General features: G+C 37.4%; 1 protein-coding gene across 6 annotated transcripts in view; it reads left to right on the plus strand.

Moving 5' to 3' along the window:
• Positions 1-23,814, plus strand: part of enox2 (ecto-NOX disulfide-thiol exchanger 2) — a 165,262-nt gene that overhangs the window by 97,946 nt on the left and 43,502 nt on the right. For all 6 annotated transcript variants that reach the window (XM_086158079.1, XM_086158077.1, XM_086158080.1 and 3 more), the window contains 2 exons: positions 9,482-9,613; positions 20,286-20,441. In XM_086158079.1, the coding sequence (XP_086014205.1) occupies positions 9,482-9,613; positions 20,286-20,441 (288 nt within the window). The remainder of the gene's footprint in view (positions 1-9,481; positions 9,614-20,285; positions 20,442-23,814) is intronic.

Consider the following 23,814-nt stretch of genomic DNA (forward strand, 5'->3'; position numbering starts at 1 on the left):
ATGTCAAAGAAGGAATTACAATGAAATGCATATCAGAAACATTACTTATGGTTGCAAAGCCTACATTGCATCAAGCTCAACACATCAAATTTAATGTAACAAACAACTATTTAATATGTTGAAAGAAGCCTAGGGATTTATTTGCAATAGTGTTGTGTGTTATAAAATGTTAGAGAGACTTGAGACAAGTGACCCACTGTGTCTTTTGGGATTAATAAGCTAACAAGTAAAATGATATAATCCTGTTTCCATCTTTTATTGTCTTTTTTTTTTTTTTACTGTAGTGTCAGAAACTTCAAAGAAAATAATCAGGTGCACTGCTGCCAGACAGCAATGTCAGCACTGTCTCAGATAGTCTGTTCATTAAAGTAACTTCCTGTTTCTTATTGCACATCTTTCTTGCTGATTTGTGGCAGGTGTTTTGTCACATGATTAAGATCAATGGGATAGTTGGCGCCTGCATCCTGTTAGTAATGCAATAGTCCCTGGCTGTCACTCTGTAAATATGCTCTCTCTATATGATTACATTAGGATATCCCGCTGCTATTCACCTTTGTTATTAATCTCCATTGAAGATGGATAAGAAAGAAAAGTGGAATTTTTGGGCACTACTCAAAATAAAATAGAAACATAAAAATAAAAAAAAACACTTTGAATCATTTCCATTTTATATAATTGCATCTGTTCTGTTTTAGATCCCTGAACTTTGAGCACTCTCATCCTTTATGAGCTTATTCTGTTTGGTATGATAAAGAAATTTCATGTATTTCTCTTATTTTTCCCCCTCTTGACAAGCTTTTTGTTTGCCATGATGTACTGTGGATCAGGCCTCTCTGTGAAAACAAGTCAAAACAGAATTTTGTTCTATTCATTGTGGATCAATTTTTTGAACATGGATGCTTCTCTATAAAACTAATTGAAACTGTGGTTACAACTGTTGTACCATAACATTGCATTTTGCTTCTTGTGAATAATAAAATCTTTCCAAATCTGGTCTCAGTGTAAAGCCACCAACAGGAATAGCCACTCGCTTATACTGTACAAATAGCTTTTCCCCCTATGTTTTTGTTTGTTTGTTTGTTTTGTCTTCATTGATTTTTTTCCCTCACTTTTTGAGCCCAATCTGAAGAGATGGTGCAGATTAAGATCTTCGACACTAAGATGGCCAGTAATCCGCTTTTCTTTATGGCTGCACTCATATTTCACCACAGGCAATATTTTATTAAAGACTGACAAAGGACCACAACCTGAATTTGTAAACTCAAGACCATCAATGTTTTGGGCAGAAACTTAAACCACATAGATTATTGTGACAATTTTCCTGAAGAGCTATATTGTTTTATCCAAAGTACAGCCACATCCCTCCCGAGGAGGGGGCATCTCTTATCATCCTCTTTTGGAGGGAGACAGTTAAGGGATTTAGTTTTTAATATTTTTTATTTAAATTGTGTGATGAGGTTAGATTTCTGTACGAAACATGTCCTCTCCTTTTCCTCTTTTTCTTGTCATTATCTCCCATCATTGTCCTTATCAGATGTCAAAGTAATCTGTTTATTGTCTGTCACCTCTCTAAGCTTGATAAAAAGTGGAAGAGTCATGGTTCTGAACGGGAACAGATATTTGTCCTTGACAATATTGATACTGACACGAACACAAGTGCTTCTCTTTGTATCTGAATATAAATAACCCGAGATAAAGCATTTGAAATCTAGGTTGTTAATAACACATCTAGTCAATGAAGTCCTCAGTTGGGCACATTTCAAAATTGGAAAAAAAACAACAGCAAATAATATATAGATGAATACCTTAAAAAAGTCAACTGTTTATTACCAGTTCTCATTGCTGAGGCAATTTCCTTTACTCTGTCACTGCCTATTAAGGATCTTGAATTCCTCAGGGGCTTTGCAGCTCTGCAGCTCTTGGAGTTGCATCAGTCTAATCATGCAGTATTTCTTAAATAGGCATCTGCAGCTTTTGGCCATTTCAAACCCAGCAATGAAGCTCTTTTTTGGGACTGTAATTTAACATTTCCATCCAGTTTTAATGAGCCAGAGTGGCTTGTCAGAGTGGCTTTATTTTTCATGGATCATCTTTGGTGGAATTGATAAACAGGGTAATGCAGTTGCAATAGTTTGTACAAAATGTATTTCCTGTTGAAGTACAGATAGCGATTATTATCAAAAAATGTAGCTCATTTTGGAACTGACTTATATATGTTGTAGAGATTGAAAGTCCTCCTATTCAGTCTGAGAAAAATGCAAACTCAGTCAGACAAAACTTAGTTGCAACACATTTATTTGATGAAAAGAGAACATTCAGTCTATTTACTTTACAAGCTTTTCTGTCCGGAAAAATATTTGCAATGAGTCATAAAGCTGACTCACTTATATGACTTGTGTGTGTGTGTACACGTATATATATATATGTGTGTGTATATATATGCGTGTGTGTGTATATATATATGTATATACAGTTAATTATTCTTTATTTGAACTGTGACCTTGCAGAGTCCCTCCAGGGTATACCCTAACTTGCTTCTTATCCAGTCTCTCGTGAGACCCTGTTTGAAATAAGAATCAAACTGAAAGGATAAAAATCATATTGGAAATTGATCAGGGGATATTTACTGAAGCAGCTGTATAACAGACAATTTTACACTTTTTGCCGTCCATGTAACACAGTTAAAGTTGTCACATGCCTCATAACAGTATCCTCAATAGACAAGGGACAAGGTGAGAGTTCACATATTAAGGATATTGTTTTGGATTTATTTTAATTCTTTATTTGAACTCTATTTTGGCTTCTTTTTTGGTTGGAAGGGACAACAAGCAGAGAGTTCCAATCTCAGATCTCACAGAAAAGCAAAAATGCAGGTTTTAGATTTTAAATCACCTTTGAGGTGAGGGTCCTTGATGTTTCTTCTATTTGGTAGTTTTATTAATAAGGTGTTTTTAGATTCAGGCAAATACCCAGAGAAGCTGTCCTCAGATTTAAGTTCAAGTGTTTTCTTTTCTATGTTAGGTCCAGCATAAATGCAGACAAAAATAAGACTTCACAGCAGCGATGATAGTTATCTGGTAGATAGGTGTTTGCACAAAATTCAAATTTTATTTCCATAATGTTAAATTGCAAAAGCCAGTAATGTTTAAATACCATGTCTTCAATTGATCCGCATTTTATTTAAGAAGATCACTTAAAAGTTAAAAGTAGCTGAATAGTTTTTGTGGGCCCAGCATCAGACAGGAGAGAGATGGTGATTTTTGCCATCCGTCTTTTGACGTCAAATCTGACGTTAATGTTTTTAAAGCCTGGTTGTTCTGCAATACAAGACAATATCAGCATCTGTGAGGATAAACACTTTCAAGTGGCTGATGTTGAAAATCCATGATACCAGTCCAGGGTTTGGGTCAATGTCAAAATGGTTTGAATGGTATCACTTCATTCCATCTCAAGCAATTTGAGTAAAACATTCATGCCTATGTGTGGAATCAGACAAGGGTATCGCTGTGCAGAGAGTCAAGCAGAGAAAAAAATGGGAGTTGATCTTGAAACCAAACTGTAATTCAGTACTAAGTACACTTGAGACCTGATCAAGAATGATAAATTATGTGTATTTGAACTGTTTTTAACCAACACCCAACATTAACCAAAGTCCCTGGGCTCAACTAAAAATCCTAAACTAAACTTGATCCGTAGTATAAACTGTTCAAGGTAATTGATGGTGTCATCATTTGTATAATCAAACAGGATTAGATTAACAAGGTAAAGCCTAGTAAGATGAAAAGTGGAAAGAAATATAACAGCTTTTATAGACCTCTTTGCAGAGTCCTCAGCCCATAAGGTTTATTTGATGAGATTAGAGTTGCCATACATATGATGGCAATTTGCACTTTTTTTTTGTTTTTATGCAAATAATTTTCATCACAAGACTTAAATCCAGCCTCACTCCCATATTCCTATGATCTCTTTTTAGCCACACCCCTACAAGATAAAGAGGGATTCATAGTATAAGTCACCGAAGGACAATTATCATTATTATAAACTCTCATTCCCTGCAGACAGCAAAGAAAGAATTTGATTGCATAAGAAGCATGTTTCACTGTTAATATGACAATATCCTTGAAAATAGTGTTGAAAGATGGAGAATCTTACCTAGGAAATAAAAATGTTGATATTCACTGTTCGAATTTAATGTAGATGTCAGCAGAAAATTCAGTAAAACATGTCATTGAATTTGAGCCAGCATTCCTTTACATCATCTGCTGAAGCTCAAACGACCACTATGCAACATCTACACTGACTCAATTATCTACGGATGAGCTTATTTTATCTATTTATAGTTGATTGCTTTATTCGCATCATTTGCAGTGTTAAATATAAGGGTCATTAGGTGTGAGGATTTGTATGATTGGAATTTAACAACAAGCTCTCTTCTATCCCTTTAGTTCATGAAGTCAAAACAGGGTTTACAATGACCAATGTTTTTGGAAATTATTATTAAGTAGTCCTTAAATGTGCTCACTCCAAAGGCTGATTAAACAACCCACCAAAATGTCTTTGACATCTGTTTGCATGAAATTGACTATTTGAGAATCAAATGATTAGTGGTATTTATCGGGTGTCCCATTTGTACATAGAAAGTGACCTTACCACCTTATCTTCCATTGAGTTTATTATGCTTAGTTCCATTTGAAACAATAAGGTTTCAAATTAGTTTTATTAGTTTAAAATTACTTTTTATCATCAAACAAAGTTTTACTACTGCCAGTTACATCAAAACTATGATTTATAACTGAGTTTAAGTTAAACTAGGTCATCATGAAACTTATTCTGGCTCATGTTATGTAAATGTAGCAAGGAAAATGTCATATTTACAAGTGCAGAAGCATTGCTGTTCAGATATTTCACAATTTCTATTACATCACATCAGGACATATAAAAAATGCAAAGAATATTGAATGAATGTTAAAAAAAAGTAATTTGGACTCAACTAAAAGAGCCAAAGACCATCACTTTCAAATTCCTAGAAATTGTATCTTAATCGAGTCAAATGCAAAAAAATATTTTAATGTATTCCCTGCATTTTTTAAATTGATGTAACTCCTGCTTTGCTGGCCCATGGTCCTCATACTCAGTTTTATAATCTGAAACTTCCTAAAAAGAAGGGGACCTACTCATAGTGTTATATTGAGGGACTCTACTGAAGGACTAGTTCATATTTAATAGGACTCTGAATGGGCACCTCGGACAAGAGAGACTGAAAGCCCTCTCCAAATGGTAATTTTTGGAAGAAATGTCAGTGAACCATATTTTTACACCTCTTGTCCTGCAGTGGTGCATAGTGAGCTGTGGCTTGATGACATTTCTTTAATAAAGGGAATTCTTTCAAGTCAGTCATCCCAATATCCATTCATTTTGATAATCCTATTTTAAGGAATGTGTGCTTTATACTTGGGGGTTCGAAAGTATATCTTCTTCTCCTTTCGTCTTTTCCCTTCATGGGTCGCCACAGCAAATCAACTTTCTCCATCTAGCCTTATTCTCTGTTTCCTCCTCCATCACACTATCTGACCGATAGTCTTCTATCACAAAGTACCCCAGACACTTTTCTCCTCCCATTCCAACCTGCTTGAACCCGTCTCTTCACCTATTTTCCACACTGTCCGTTGCTCTGGACTGTTGACCCCAAGTACCTGAAATCCTCCAACTTCTTGATCTCCACTCCCTGTAGCCTCACCGTTCTACCCGAGTTCCTCTCATTCGCACACATATACTCTGCCTTATGCAACTAAATTTCTTCTACCTGTTTTCAGCTCTCACTACAGATCATAATGTCATCTGCAAACATCATGGTCCATGGAGATTCCCTTCTAACCTCATCTGTGCACACGTGCATGTGTGTGTTAGAAAAAACAATAACCTGAAATCTAAACGTTTCCTTTTTTTCTCATGGAATTTCTGCTGTTCTTCTGAAATTGAGTTGAAACTTTGCATGGAAAGTTTTTAGCCACGGTCTCTGATTATTCTAATTGAATTAGAAGTTCTGCAAGGGTTTTGTCAGAGTGACCAGCAGTGCATCACTGAATTGACTTTTTGCCATGATTCTAGCATCCAAAACAAATTGCACTTTTTGTCAAAACTGGTTCAATTATATCAATGTGTCTTTTTGTGTTGCCTTTCCTGTAACCATTAGTATGGAACTACAATTCTTTCCAATACCAATTCTATTACCACACTTTCATGTCTGTTAAAAATGAAATCTCTGCCACAACACTTTTTTAATACCACTCTTCCTTAGAAACACATGGAAAAACAGAGACTTGTGACCCACATTCACTGGAGGATTTATATGACAATGACATCCCCCATATGACCTAAGTGGCAATAGGTATAGATGGTCACTATCTTCTCTTTTTTATTATTGAAGTGATTTCTTAATACCTCTTTTTTGTTTATTTTTTGCAAGCTGTGTAGGGACAGCAAGTTCTGTCTTATTTTCCGTCTATTTGTCTTGTGGGAGTCAGGTTCACCTGCTTGCAATGTTGTTCACCAGACATGATGTGGGTCTTTGAATAATACAAGAACTTGAAAGAAATCAGTTGTGCTATTGTCTACTGTAGTTTTCATTCAAACATTTTGCATCCTTCCAAATTTAAACTAGATAACATCCTCTATTGTACAGCAGAACAATGAACCTCTATCATTCAGAATGTACTAAGTGACAGTTATGCTGTAATGTCTTAATGATTTAAGTATTTTAGACTGCGGTTTGAGGACATGTATTCAAACGTTATGTATCATATTTATCCTGGATGTGTGTGTGTCAATGGCAGCTTTTAAATCACAGTACTACAACAATTATTGTATTTTTTCCTCTCCCTATCATTTCTATTTTTACTATTTATTATCTTTATCATTATCATGGTTATTAATGTCTTTTTTAGTTTTCTTTCTTTCTTCAATTTGCCCTCTGGGGGCCATGATAAACCTGTACTTTACTGTTTCAACCATGTGCATTTTAGACTAAATTGCCCACAGTGTCTCCCTGCCTGCTGTTGAAGCACACAACCAATGAGCCTTAAAATGGCTTAATATCATATCTGCCTACTGGGGGAATGGTTAGGGGAAGCTAAAATCCAGTTGTAACCCACAGAGAATCAGTATCAAGGGAAGCCCTAGGCTGGCCTAAACCTCAGAAGAATCAAAATGACTGCTGTAAGCGCCACGGGTGAAGATACTCACAGAAATGTATGCCAATTATACTGGAGTTATCGCTTTGGCCCTTTTTAACAACTTGTTGTATTTAACATTTTGTAAAACCTAACAGAATATGTGCGTATATATATATATGTGTGTATATATATATATATATATATATGTGTGTGTGTGTGTGTGTATTTGTGTTTCTGTTTGTGATAAAAGAATAAAATGTGGAAGACAAAATTAGGTACTGAAAATATGATTCAGTTAGGGTCTACTTCACTGATATATGTTTCTGTTTAAAATGTTTTCTGACTGATTTTCTCCTTGGTAATATCGACACTGAGTCGACTCAGTCAAAACGGAGCAAAGTGTGTTCTGGAATGTGATTTTGTAAAGATTCCTTTCAGCATTTTCTGCCATTCATACCCCCCCACCCTGCCCTATGTATTCATGCAGTTGTATAGCCCTTTAAAAAGAAGCCAGTCTGGCTTCTGCCCTCAAGGTCACTCTACCTATCAGAATCCAAAGCCCTCTGTGATTGATCCACAAAGATCCAGGTTTCATTCAAATGAGAAACAGATGAATCAAATTTGGAATTACTCATGGCGGTGGTAAACAAAACCAAAAACCAAAAAAAAAACAAAATCGCTTTAAATAGTCTCTTTCCCTTCCAATTTAAAAAGATAAATAATTAACATGTATAAGATAAGATAAGAACAACTTTATTTATCCCCAAGGAATTGTTGTGCCAGAGTTTCAAGCAAAACATAACAATAATAGATAATAGAAGGAAGAAGGGAGAATAAGAAATACAATAAAATATAAAGTGTCAAAGTTAATGCTATCAAGTGTTTTAAGGTCTTAGTTAAGTATAGTTAAGCATAGTTATAGTTAAGGTATAGTTAAGCAAATTCTATTTATGACTTACCTTGTGATGATGATGTAAAAAGGTTTCTTTTCGAACTTTCGGAATTCACGCATTACATTTATAAAACTTATGCAAACCTACATACAAAAAAAAAAATAGATTAAGCCAGCTGCAAGTTGATGTTAACCCATATTGATAACATGAGCTCCAGACTGGGAATTTTGGTCAATGTATATCAGCTGTATTAGCTCCCCTTGGCATCCAAGCAGCGGGGCATTTCCCAGCCATTCATTATCCCTGATATGGTTATTGTGTTGTTGCAGTGAGCCTTCTCATACAGTTGCATATTTATATAGATATTTATTTTCAAACCAAGCTTGCCATCTGCCAGCCATGAGCTTTGCCACTGATCCATATTATATACACGGTGAAAACTGTGATCCTTCGAGAAGTAATGTTATCTCCCTTGTATGAAATGATTGCTCTTGTTACCAAAACAACATATTTTTGAGCTGTTTCTGTCAAATTCCTTAACATTATGAAGTACTTCTGTTTGTATTTGGAACAAGCAGAAGACAAAGACAACTGTCATAAACTTTCACTGTATAAGGTGAATCCTACATGATGATTTATATTTTTCACTTTAAAGCAGATTCAAATTAACAAAATCTAAGCAAGAGCACCAAATTGGCCCAAGGGTATTTTCTGTACTGATCCCCTTTAAAATGCTAACTATGTAGTCATTGACACTTGTGTCAAAGGTTGACACAAGGTTGTGTCTGTTAAGAAACCCCCTGCAATCTTTGTCAGCACCATTATCCCAGTGACACAGAGGGTGTTTGATTAGGACGTTTTTAATCTAGTTTTTTTTTGGTGCATATAACACACATTCATTTAGAGAGCAGGTGTTGTCTTCACACTGGGCTTTGCCACAGTGCTTCTGAAGTGAAAAGTATGTTTTGGGTTCAGCACTTCTCATTATCAACAGTTATGTTGGCTTTGGCATGATAAGACAGGGTGTAGTTTGGCTTAGCAATAAGCCACAGCAATTCGCAGGTCTTTCTGACAAGTCAACGAAAGGAGACTGCTGAAGGGCATTTACCGTACAGCTAAACTAAGTAGAGAAAGAGACACGTGGATACATGGATACATGTTGTTAATACTGAATCAATGGAAGACTTACAGTGATATTTTGAAGTTTGCTCTTGCTACTGTGAGTTAAGGTTTTAATTTGTGTGTGTGTGTCTGTTTGTGTGCGTGAGCATGTTTGCTCACATGCATTCACTCACTTGTTCGTGTGTGTGTTTTCAGAATTTTTAAATTTCTAGCAGTGTCATTTGGCATCAATGGATTATATGGATTGTATACATTTTCTTCCATGTATCTTTTTTTTTCTTTGTCCTTTTACAGAAGGAATTCATAACGTGACCATGGACTCCAACTCAATGGCAATGCCAATTTCAGACCCCACTGCCTGGGCAACAGCGATGAACAACCTAGGGATGCCTCCCATTGGAATATCTGGACAGCCACTTATGCCAGGTACTACATACACTGAAATTCTTGCAAACACTAAACAGATCTGCTCAAGCTCTTGTATAGGATTTGTCTTAAAATTACCCTGTCAAAAATAATTTACCATTGTTATCTTTTTTTGTTATTACATTTCAGTAAATTGGCTCATGATGGAATTTCTGATACCTTTGTTAGTAGACATCCATAACTTTTCACTTGCATCTGTTGATTTATTTACCACTGCATCAGAAAAAAAAAACAGGTGATAAATTCTGTTCTGACATAGTATACTATCCACTGCTTGCCAGTGTCAAATGACACACATCAATTTCAAATGGTACATTTACCAAAGCTTTACCAAAACACCGCCGAGGAAGAATTGATAACTGAGCAGCTGATGCTAATGACAGAAGAATAACACATACATACTTACAAAATCATAATGCATTTTACAAGCATAAGATTTACCTATTGTTTTCTTATTTGGCACACTAATATCAAGCCCTACCCGACTGTTCTGCTATCTGTAATGTTAGATCCAGCACCCCCACCCCCCCATCCCCTGTCTCTGAAGAGCTGTACTGCCTTGTCTTTTCTTTCTCCTCAGTAGAAAGCCTTTCATGAAAGCATTTTATAAACACTACCCTCTTCTTAGTTGAAATGCACTTCCACATTTGAATTATGCAAGGCTTTTGTGCATATAGACAGACTTTTCTGAGACGAATAGTCTGAATGCACCCACTGACAAATATTAAGGGATGAACTCATGTATACACACACACAGGCACAGACACACTCAGACACACACGAATCATGGGTCTAATTTGTTCAAGTATGGTAAGCAAAAGCCTTGTCATGAGAAGACACAAGATGTCATCTACTGGTTTGCTTCTTATTTGAACTCTTGACGTTGCTGTTGTCCCAGGTAGTGTCTTGCCTCTTCTTCCCTGAGGTGACCATATTTATACAAGATGCTGGATCTGTCTTGAAGAGCACTTACTTTAAATCATTCCATTCAGTGGAGGATTCTCTCAATTTTAATGCAGCTACTCTCTTAAGTATCCCTTTATTTAGATAGTCATACATTTATCCAGAATGGCTGTCATACGAATTCTAAAAAAGGCATGAAAATAGTACGTGACAACACAGACCTGTCAGAAAATTATTAATTGTGGCAATTAAACTAGTTTTTTCACAACCAGTGAAGGGTTAATGAAATGGATGCTGACTACGCTTGTCAGAGGATGCCTTTGTGTATACAGTCTTGCATTTTCAAAGGGTGCATTTTATCTTCAAAGTGTCTAAGACACAAGCAAAACAAAATTGGTTTAAAACTGGCCACACAGATATTCTCTGTCTCCAGAGATCCCCTCAAAGAGTGTCCTGAGTGACTGGTTTCTCCATTGTATTCAGTTACCTATCCATCTGTTAAACAGTTTTCAAGCTAAAAAATAAAAAAGAAGCAAATCAAACTGTGAGAAAAAAATAAAAATAAATGTAATAACAATAACAGGAATGCATCGTTATTAAGAATAGTGATGACTGTGTGGCTAAATTTAAGGCCAATGATAATAATAACTAAAAACAATTTGAATAATGACAGTTGAGACATTTTTAAGTGCCGCACTATCACCTAACCACATTACACTAGCAAGCAAAATAATACATTTTGTTGTGTTTGAAGCCGTGACATTTTTACTAATATCACAGCTGTGCAGGCATTGCAAACATAAATAAATGCTATCCTAGGAATGCATGAAACCATCACACGTAGAAGACACTTTTGTTCAAAAGAGATGCCTTATGATGAACATGGCTACATGGCAATTGGATAATAACATGGGCCTTTTTATACAGGACCCTTGGTGCAGACGGGAAGGTGAGTGTAACTCCTCTGTATAGTGAAGATGGAGATCGGGTACTAAGCATTCAGTTAGACTTCTGAATCAAATTCCTCTATGTATTCTTCAAGGCTTCCTCCCGTAGTTGTTTCCCTTCTCAACATAATATGCAGAGGTATTTTAAAGTAAAACTCAATGAATGAATAAATAAAATAAACATTTCACTTTGGGAAATGCAAAGATGTATCGAATTTTATCACTAATGGCTACATTCAGTCCATCCATCTATTATCTACAGCTTATTCTGCACTCAGGGTCGCAGGGATGCAGGAGCCGATCCCAGCTGTCAATGGGCGAGAGGCTGATTTTAGTATATTTACACTTGTGTTTAGGCTACCAAAGGCAATTTAGTGTTTCCTTGATTTATTTGAAATGTATGTATGCAAGGACTCACAAATGCACCAAAAACTGGTCGAAAATATAAGAAAGAGCTGACGGTGGACCACATTATGTACACACCCAAACAAATCTGAGAAGACTTCTAATCAAAGCTATCATTTAATAAATTATTTTGCCAGGGGTGTCTCTGACCTTTAAGGCTTAATGTGTAGAATATATCACTGAGAATATTAGCATACTTTAAGGATGTGTGGAGAAAAAAACATTTCTACCCATGCCCATAACTTTATTTTTTTATCCCCAGAACAGATATGTAAGTTTGAAGAGATCCTTTATAGCTTTTCCAATTTCAGGCTACTGAAATACCTTAAGGCTGCCCCCTGAAATTGACCAATTAGGCTTTCTGTGCACCAGAAATTGCACAGCAGACTTCCTAGGCTCTGTGGACAGGCTGGTTTCCTAAAATGTCTTTAAAACACTTATAGCTGTTGTGTAGTGCCTCCTGTCAGGGCACTTTGTCCAGATGGATTATCTATGGAATCCCCATCATGACTAAACATCATCTTGATCACCCACAGCATTGGTTTGACATCTAAACATGCAGGGATAATTCACTGTCTCTCTGAGGATGTTGACACACTTACAATTGGTTTTCCATGCATATACAGTAGGTTTAAGTGGGGTTTTGCATGTCAGTGTTTGGCTCATTCATTAAAGAAAAGGGTACTTGCTGGTCTACTTTCTATGCACATTAAATTTCACAACTGTGAGCCTGGATTTTTTTTCCTTTTTCCTTTTCAATGAGCCTCCGGCCAAGTCCATTTTATCCAGCGAGACCGATGGGTAAACAGAGTACCTCTGACAACTTTCAATACTCTTTGAACCTCACATAGCCTTGCAAAGGTCTAAAATTATGAGATTCAAGGTATTTCACTGGATCCAGAAGTGCCAAGATTGAAATAAGTTTTAGTGCAATGAGAAATTGAATCAAAATGCCAAATTGGGCGTTAATTGTATCAGGGTAGGGTCCTGCCTAAAAGATATTGGGGCCCAGCTTAGCTAAAACTCCAAGACCTGTGAAATAATAGTCTTTAATCAACTATCAGGGGGAATTTGATTTACACTGCTAGGAGCAACTATGCATTGTGTTCTGTCGCTGTTTTCAATCAAACCACTCGAATTTCTCTATCAACTATGGAATTTGTGCCACCGCTCAGTCCTGACCTGCTATTTTAATAGACCCAAGTTCAGACACATTTACTAAGCATATCACAGCATGGCATCTTTAATAATCATTTGGTGGTTTGTCTGCTGTGCATGTGTATCTCTGGTTTCTGTAATCATGAGAAGGAAATTTGACGTTTGCTTCTGTGGAAAATCAGACTTCGATGCAATGACTAGATACATGTAGTATAGCCATTAATCTTCTTTTAATTGTATATACTAAACACACAAATACTAACTATCTCTCAGTTCTCTAATTTATTCGCTATGCAAGCTAAGGTAAAAAAATAAGCATTCATGACAGGGTTTTACTCACAATAGTTAATCCAGCATTTGCATCTCATCATTGAGCTTACATATCACCAAGATGTCAGCACTCAGTTGAATAATTCTCACACTGCTCTGTCTATTTATTTTCAACCAGTTGCAACTTATCCCAAAGGCTCATTTGCTGAGTTAAAACTGTGCTCGCAGCCATTACATGATTTTGAACAGTGATTGATTGTTTAGTACTCTCTTTTTAAGGAATCAAACACTTGTCATATATTTGCAGTGTATGTCCATAACATGGTTTCCAGAATGAAGACCGTTAAAAAGAATTCAGATGTGGTTTTCATAAGCAATGTCATGTTTTAACCTGCTAACTTCAAAGTGTCCTGTTTCAAAAGGATTCCCCCTCAGTCAAATAAATTAACAGTGTTTCACAAAAAAGCAAAGATAGGTAGGAAAAGATGGTTAGCAATGACAAGACCTCCTTAATATGCTTGCATAGCACTATCTCACACAGTAATTGTGTGTGTGTGTGCGTGTGTGTGTGTGTGTAACTGTGAGATACTAGTTAAACTACAGAAACAGCAGGAACCAACATCTGGTTTCAACAACTCTGACATCTGACAGGCGGACTATATCCTCTTCCTGGAGCATTTGCCATGTATTCCCCCAACCCTCATCAGAGGTCTCTCTACCACATCTACACTATAAGTAGAACCAGATGGAAAGAGGGAGATGTCTTTCATATTTCACTGAAAACACACACACAAAGGTTTTAAGTAACAAAGGCTATTCAAAGTGACTGTCATATTACTGCTATGATATATACATAGCTTTATCCCCAGTACAGCTGACCTTGATTTAAAGATTGCACAACCAGTTCTCAGACATTTTGCCTGTGACTCCTTAAAATAGGGTAGTAAATTATTGATTTAATAAAGCAAATTGTAGAGTGCATATTTGTACTTAATACAAACTAATCCTTTTTAAATAATGAATGCAAAACTCTCATGAGTTGTCCTCCTGTAATTTCCCTGATATACGACTAATAAAGGATTATCTGTCTAAGTGTCTTCACTGTAGTCTGAAGAGTCAGAAATAGATTTTTCAAACGCTGTCAAATCCATTCATGTATGACAGATGGCAAATCTCCATTTTCATTGGATAAATATGGTTGAAGTCAAAAAGCAACGTACTACGTATAATGCGCCTCTATAACAGTGTCATTATGACCTTTCAAATGTAATATGTTCGCATTATTTAAAGCCTTAATCTCTCAATCCCCTTTTGATGTGGAGACGTAGAAAGCAAAGCAGTTTCCTTTTTTCATCCCCACGTGTATCATTTGGTGTCTAAGCCTGATATTTTATTTTGCAAAACAAATGACTGCACATCATCCCCTCCCCACAACCTATCTGCCATGTTTCAGTGGCCTTCCAGATAACAATACACTTAAGTTTCCAAAGAATAACAGGTAATAGGTAAGTTGCAGAGACTAACAATAATGTTAAATTGTCTCCTCTCACAAACACTGTGACAGGGGGAAGGTGTTTATTTTTCCACTCACATTTGCAATTTTATCAGAATATAATTTAGATAAACACAAATATGTTTGAATCATCACTCCCCTAAAGAATTAATAAGAATGCTCTAGACATGGATGATTCCTTGAATAAACAACCTCTCCTTTGTCTGCCGCACCCACGTGTTCTAATTCCCTGCACAGTTTCCTTCATTAGTGTCTTCAGCTACATGCTCACTGCGACCCTGAATGTGTCTTGGAGCTACCTATAAGAGCTCCGTAAGAATGCAAATGTATCCATCAAATGTGCTCGGATCCCTTGTCCTTGCAATTTTTTTTTTTTTTTTTTGATTGGGTTTGAAAATGACAAACTGAAAACATTTTTTCCTCGCTGCGTCATACAAAGCACTTACTGAAAGAAATTACTGTACATTATTATGTAGACAAAAGGACCCTTCAGCCACTCAGGACTGGAGGTAAGATTTCAAGGTTATCCATGTTGAAATCTCTTATGAAATCTTAAATCATTTGCCTCTTATTCCTGCAATAAATGGAGAGGTAGTAAGCCTCTCTATATTTAAACCAGAGACATTGGCACACCTGGATAAATAACCCGGAATCAATTTGCTGACAAATTTTCTTTTGCTATAATTTCCTTTTAACCCTTTGACTGGATGGAGTTTCCCAGTCTCCTGACTGCTAAGGAGCTGCACTGATAAGATGCCTGAGGTTTTTGACTGCGTGTAAGTGCACATAGATCCAAAGCCTGTCTTGCCTCCTTTACCTGAATAACGTATTTTTAAGAGCGAAACAGAGCAGTGGTTTAAGACATACTGAAATGGGACATGACTCATGGTAGTTATTCCTGTCTGTGAGCTTATTGTGTGTAACATGCTAGACACATAAAAATAGGTTTGTCATTTATATTATATCATGTGGTGCAAAGATAAGCATAAAACAGATATTTAAGTGTGAAATACATTTAGATCTTTAGGAAGAGGGAGATTAAGTGGAATGGAATACTTTTATAAGAACAGTGAATGTTTTTCCTGCAGTCATCCGTACAACAGAAATCAATGAGCTAGCTACAAGAAAAAATAAACCATCCTGGGATGTCCATCGAAATGCAAAAAGATTAACTAGACTTCAGTGACGGGTAGGGGCTCAGGTGGCAAGGCTAGCTTGCCTCATTAGTTGATATTATCCAGCACACCTCAAAGCGTCCACCTATGTTCTCCCACTGCTACCCACTGCCGACTGCTGGAAGGGACATTTACCTTGGAAATCAAGGAAGAGAAAGACAGGAGTTTGCAGGAAACTTAGTGAGGACTATGGGTCTGCACAGTTTTAACAGGAGGTGTCAAACATTATCTCTTTTAACATACCTCCAGAAAATGGATTATCACAAAGAAATGACAGGGTGGAACAGTATATAGAATGTAGTGTTTTATTAATGTGAGTGCAAAAGAAATTTGCAGATGTTCATGTCATTCGTCCATGATACTATGCGAGGGAGAAAAGTACCAAGAAATATTTGCGATGGTACTTTTTTACCAAAATGAGAGAAAATATAGAAACTCAGGAAAGTGATGTTAAAAAAAGAGAACAAACAAAAAAAGGCACATTCAAATGTACATAGGACCCAGGTTATTCTACAAGAGGACCCTCCTGCACTCTTAATTTCTCTATGGAGTTTCCATTAACTGAGAAAACTGTTCATTAGGTACAAAACACATTAGTCTTGGTTTATTATGGTGAATGCAACATTACTGCAAAAGCACTTAACAAATAACACTTTGATTCAATATATACCTTGATATTACATGCAAAATGTTTATGATTGGCCTTTGCCTGAACTTCAGTAAAGTCGGTGGTCATTATATATAGGTTGAGCAATAATACTCAGGAAAGCTGTTGCAGTTAAATGAGCTCAGTTAGTCGAAAGACACACAAGCTTTTTTTCTTAGAAAATATGTCATGCACCATTCAGCATTTTCTCACTCCTGACCAATTTGTATTTACTTCTACATTAAACACAGATCAGCAATGGCCATTGTGCACCAAAAAGGAAGGCTAACACAGATCTGCAGGTGTGGACAGAGTTGCAATGGCCTTCATATAATTGATAGATAAATAAATAACTGAAGGTTTTTTTTTTTTTTTTCAAGAGGAATAGATGTAATGTAACTCTCTTATGATGGGAGAAAATCAGACTGATTATAGAAACTTTTTTTTTTTTCAAATTGCAGTCCTTTGTCAAACAAAAAAGGCAATTTTATCATCATCAGTTGAGGGGTGGTACTAACACAAAGAACAATTCCTATAGTGAGAAAGAAAGGCAAAATTACAAGGACCACCAAAGATGGATTTATCATTGAGTTTATTTCATCCGGTGTCTAACAAAGGCTTGATAAACATGAAAACAGGCAAGGTTCTGGAGGCTGATAACTCTGATATTTGAAGCTGGGTATTATCTGCATAGCGGTCTCGATAATGCAAGTTTTGGAGTCAAGCCAAGTCATGTATATGACCCAGGGATCACATTAAGTATGTATAATCTATAAAAGAGATCATGAAATTGATAAGATATAAAGAAAACTAATTAAGAGTTGCGATTGTGCTACTAGTTCAATATTTCGGTCTGTTGGTTGGGAGAACGTGAATAAAATAGGCAACAGATAGGTCTTGAAAAATTATGCACTTAAAGATATTATTTGCCATTTAGCAGTGATGCTCAAATTTATACATTGGCCTGATTGGAATTTGACAAAAAAATTAAAGCAAGTAAAGGAAAAGTAAAGCATTACACATTGGAGTGTCTGACATCTGCTAGATCTGTGTTTTTTAAATGTTCATCACACTTTATTAAACTAAAATACGAGGAGTTATTGTATGTTGGTGATGTCCAATATTTCTGAAAGTGTGGTAGAGCTTTGGATTGTAAAGGCAAAGTAGAGAACCTATTTTATTACACACAACTCTGTATGTTTCATCTTTTAGCCCAAGATTGACACAGTTAATGCCAAGGCACAAATGCAGCAATGAAACATAAGAATACATAACCCTGAGGGAACATGAGCGGCACAGCACTAAAAATTTGCCAGCCTTGCCCTAATGCTATCAGACCTTTTCACAGTGAGAGATTGTTTGCTTGTATGGATGTAGATAGTAAGAACTGATGAGATGGTCACCAATGCCGCCACTGGAATGTAGAAAACATTTTAGGGATGGGAAAAATAAATAAATAAATAAATAGATTGATTAATTAATTAATTAAAATAAAATAAAGGTAATTAAAAATGTAAATGAAAACAGTACTTGATTTTATTTTTTGTGATATTTAATTCCGTTTTAACCATCTATATCTTATTTCTGTACATTGCTCTCTACACTCCACCCTTCCCTTACTTCTTAGTGTTCCAATTATTTGTTCTATTTTGCCCTTTGTGTGTCTTTTTTAACATGTTCACCCGGTGACTGTGATCCTTCTTATTAGACATTTCCTCAGTTAAACTATGGACACATACTGTAGATGTAAGGTGAAGGCAACAAGGCACCTTGCCAAGACGAGGGAGATCGGGGCACTTTGTTCGGCAGGGAAGGGGAGCTTGTTGGCCAGCATCTAGCGGCCAGGCTTTAAACCATGGGGCTCTGTCGAGCACAACTCAAATAAATAATGTGGGCTCAACGCCCCGTAGGCTCACCAACCACAGGGAGAGGCAACAAGGTCCGGTGCTGTGCTGTGTATTTCAAGTGGCAGACAAAGGTGGAGACCTATACATGCCATCCTGGTGCGATAGCTGGGGTTTTAGAACATGGATACCTCCTGGGTCCAGCATAAAGTGTTAAAATATGTTTTAACTCTGTGGGGATCAGGACATTTGGGTTGGCTTCCTTAGTCTACTGCCATATTAAGCCAGTTGTGGAAAAGCCCTTTTGCATTGAATGGAAAAATTGCTCACACTCACACATTTTTTTGTGAACTCTAATAATTTCAATGCTTATAACAAAGAGATAAAATAGATGAAAACTTTCATGACGAATCAGTGTACCTTTTGTATAATGAGATATGCATTCTTTCTGTTTTTATATTTATATTTTGGCTGGTCAATGTGAATGTTGTCCTGTGTACTTATAAAGTTTTTCAGTTATCCCATATTTTTGAGGATTTGTAGATATAGCCATTTTTTTAAAAACAGATTCAAAAACTTTTATCACGGAATTACAATTCTGACCTGATTGGTGTTTTATATACAGCATTTCTTGAAAGGGACTCCCTTTCACTTTCTCTCTTTCCCTCTTTCTCTCTGTCTGTGTCTCTTCTCTTGCGCACTCTCTCTCTCTCTCTTTCTCTCTCTCACATATAAATTAATATTCTAGATAAATATTCATGTAACTTGGTGTTTTCCCCAACCATGTACTTTATCCTTAAGATAGTTCTAAAACATTTGAATCACGGTAATAAAGATAATGATAAACTAAAGTGTTATATATGAATTCTACTGAGATATTTAGATTGTTTACAAAATATCCTATTTTGGGCAATGTGCTCATGTGTTAGGGAAAGATCACAAAATATGAGATCAAACTAATTGAATTTATCAGTTACGACAATTACAAGTCAAACCAAGCACTTCTTTTTGGATGATCGGGTTAATCGTTATTTGTTAAGACTTACTACAGAAATAAAATAAATTAACTGTCAGAATTGATTGAAAGGCACATTATTGTCTCATCCTAAATATTTATCACTCGTCAATGACAAAGCAGAACTGGTTTTTCAAATGTGTTTCAATATCTCATAGAAGAAATTAAGAATGTCAGTAGATCACTTGAAATCGTAAACAAGCTTCATTTAAGGTTGTGCTTCTTGAGGTGTGACCAAGGAAATACAATGGCTTTAGATTTCTATTAAAATTTCATGTGTGAAAAAGTGTTTCTGTCCTAGCCGGGACAATAGATTTTCACATTAGCATTTATATGTCAGATATAATACAAGATACTCCAAATGCATCCCTTACCCACATGTACTATCATGTTGTCAAGCACTACTTGACATAATCTGGCAATACAGTCCTTCATGACACATTTCAATGACAGATGGAAGTGGTATCCCTGGTGTAATGCAATGTTACTATGATGCTTATGACTTGCTTAGTGGTCTCATAAAAAGTGGATAGACTTCATGTTCTAATATGAATGAAAAATGAATGTTGTTATTGTATGTCATTCAGGGTTGAGAGCTTAACCACCAATTTCATTTGTGGGAATGTTGAGCCATTTTGAACCAAAATCACTTCGATTGGAAACATATTAATCCTAGGATCAGTTTTTTATCCCACTATATACTGTAATGCAAAATGCTTATAAACACCTTTGTTATGATTAGTAGTTCTGTTGAAACTGCTGTGTTATCTGACTGCTATTTCTTTCGCAACTCTAGATTTTGACCCCAACCTCGGAATGATGGCTGGAATCACTCCCATGAACCCTATGATGCCAAGTCTTGGTATAGTGCCTGCACCCCTCTCACAGGATGTACCAGTTGTGAAGGAGATCATCCACTGCAAGAGCTGCACCCTCTTCCCCCCAAATCCCAGTGAGTCATAATACAATATTGCATTCATATTAACCATCTCTCAATTCAGCAATGTTGTGTCACATCACGTTCTCCAATAAGAAGACTCACACAACACTTTTCAGATTTGTAAACCACTGGTGGCATTCTGCAGCAGACAGCCTTTTCCACTTTGGGTGTTTTTTTTTTTTTAGCTAGCACAGGGCCTTGGTTTTTAAATCATTGAAACTATTTTAAATCTACAACTATCAACCCAAATCAGCTGTCAGTGTTTTATCAGTTTGACAACAATGTGTAATTCCTTTTTTTGGATCAACTTGAATTTCCTGATCATGAAACAATAGTCACACTTTACTCACATTTGCACATTTGTCATCAGCAAGAGGAGCTTACAGAAAATAATCTCGTCCTGTTGCATGGGATATACCATCTTTTCAACACTTTCTTGTCCGCAACAGCATATTCATACTATCTTCTTCTTCTTCTTCTTCTTTCGGCTTTTCCCGTTAGGGGTCGCCACAGCGAGTCAACTTTCTCCATCTAACCCTATTCTCTGTATCTTCCTCTCTCACACCAGCTACTTTCATATCTTCTCTCACTACGTCCATAAATCTTCTCTTTGGTCTTCCTCGAGACCTCTTGCCTGGCAGCTCCAATTCCAGCATCCGTCTACCAATATATTCACTATCTCTTCTCTGTACATGACCGAACCATCTCAGTCTGGCTTCTCTGACCTTCTCTCCAAAACATCGAACATGTGCCGTCCCTCTGATAGATTCATTCCTGATCCTATCCATCCTGGTCACTCCCAAAGAGAACCTCAACATCTTCATCTCTGCAACCTCTAGTTCTGCCTGCTGTCTTTTGGTCATTGTAACAGTTTCTAGTCCATACATCATCGCTGGTCTCACCACTGTCTTGTACACCTTTCCTTTTATTCTGGCCGATAGTCTTCTATCACATAGTACCCCTGACACTTTTCTCCACCCATTCCAACCTGCTTGGACCCGTCTCTTCACCTCTTTTCCGCACTCTCCGTTGCTCTGGACTGTTGATCCTAAGTACCTGAAATCCTCCAGCTTCTTGATCTCCATTCCCTGTAGCCTCACCGCTCCACCCGAGTTCCTCTCATTCACACACATATATTCTGTCTTGCTGCGACTAACTTTCATTCCTCTCCTTTCCAGAGCATACCTCCACCTCTCTAGATTTTCCTCTACCTGTTGTCTGCTCTCACTACAGATCACAATGTCATCCGCAAACATCATGGTCCATGGGGATTCCTGTCTAACCTCATCTGTCAGCCTATCCATCACCATTGCGAACAAGAAGGGGCTCAGAGCTGATCCCTGATGGAGTCCCACCTCCACCTTGAACTTCTCTGTTACCCCTACAGCACACCGTACCAGTGTCTCACAGCTAGCATACATGTCCTGCACCAGTCCAACATACTTCTCTGCCACTCCAGACTTCCTCATACAATACCAGAGCTCCTCTCTTGGCACCCTGTCATATGCTTTTTCTAGGTCTACAAAAACGCAGTGCAACTCCCTCTGGCCTTCTCTGTACTTTTCTATTAGCATTCTCAACGCAAATACTGCATCTGTAGTACTCTTCCTAGGCATGAAGCCATACTGCTGTTCACAAATGCTGACTTCTGCTCTCAGTCTAGTTTCCACTACTCTTTCCCATAACTTCATTGTATGGCTCATCAACTTTATCCCTCTGTAGTTGCCACAATTCTGCACATCCCCTTTATTCTTAAAAATAGGCACCATCACACTTTGTCTCCATTCTTCAGGCATCTTCTCACTCTCTAAGATCCTGTTGAATAATCTAGTCAGAAAATCTACCGCTGCCTCTCCTAGACACTTCCACACCTCCACAGGTATATCATCAGGACCAACTGCTTTTCCACTCTTCATCCTCTTCAATGCCTTCCTCACTTCACTTTTACTAATTTTTGCTACTTTGTGGTCTACAATAGTCACCTCTTCTACCCTTGCCTCTCTTTCATTTTCCACATTCATCAGTTCTTCAAAGTACTCTTTCCATCTTCCCATCACTCTTCTAGCATCTGTCAATACATTTCCCTCTCTGTCCTTTATCACCCGGACCTGTTGTACATCCTTTGCATCTTTATCTCTCTGTTTCGCCAACCTGTATAGATCATTCTCACCCTCCTTACTATCCAACCGAGCATACAAGTCATCATAAGCCCTTTGTTTTGCCTTTGCTACCTCTATCTTTACCTTTCGCCGCACCTCCCTGAACTCCTGTCTGTTCTCTTCAGTCCTCTCAGTATCCCACTTCTTCTTCGCTAACCGCTTTCTCTGTATACACTCCTGCACTTCCTCATTCCACCACCAAGTCTCCTTATCTACTTTCCTTCCAGATGACACACCAAGTACTCTTTTACCTGTCTCCCTGATAACACTAGCTGTTGTTGTCCAATCATCTGGAAGCTCACCCTGACCACCCAGACCCTTTCTCAACTCCTCCCTGAAAACCATGCAACACTCCTCCCTTTTCAGCTTCCACCATTTTGTCCTCTGCTCTGCCTTTGTCCTCTTCATCTTCCTTGTCACCAGAGTCATCCTACAAACCACCATCCTATGCTGTCTGGCTACACTCTCACCTACAACTACTTTGCAGTCACTAATCTCTTTCAGGTTACCTCGTCTATACAAGATGTAGTCTACCTGCGTGCTCCTACCTCCGCTCTTATAAGTTACCCTATGTTCCTGTTTTTTCTGGAAAAAGGTGTTCACTACAGCCATTTCCATCCTTTTTGCAAAATCTACCACCATCTGTCCCTCTGCATTCCTATCCTGGATACCAAATCTGCCCATCACTTCTTCATCCCCTCTATTGCCTTCACCAACATGTCCATTGAAGTCTGCACCAATGACCACTCTCTCATTTCTGGGAATATTCTGCATCACTTCATCTAACTCATTCCAGAACTTCTCCTTCTCTTCAGATTCACATCCCACCTGCGGGGCATAGCCACTAACAACATTGAGCATCACACCTTCGATTTCCAGTTTCAGACTCATAAGTCTATCTGACATTCTTTTCACCTCTAGGACGTTCCTAACAAACTCCTCCTTCAAGATAACTCCTACTCCATTTCTCTTCTTGTCAGTACCATAATAGTACAACTTAAAGCCTGCTCCTAAGCTTCTAGCCTTACTACCTTTCCACTTGGTCTCCTGGACACACAGTATATCCACCTTCCTTCTCTGCATCATGTCGACCAGCTCTCTACCTTTTCCTGTCATAGTCCCAACATTCAAAGTCCCTACTCTCAGTCCCAGACTCTTTCCCTTCCTCCTCTCTCTCTGCTTCCGAACACGCACTCCTCCTCTTCTTCTTGTTCTTGTTCTTCGAC

The sequence above is a fragment of the Fistularia commersonii genome, chromosome 13 (genome assembly GCF_037954325.1).
Source record: "Fistularia commersonii isolate RoL2024-O1a breed Wild chromosome 13, RoL_Fcom_v1.0, whole genome shotgun sequence".
NCBI classification, from domain to species: domain Eukaryota; kingdom Metazoa; phylum Chordata; class Actinopteri; order Syngnathiformes; family Fistulariidae; genus Fistularia; species Fistularia commersonii.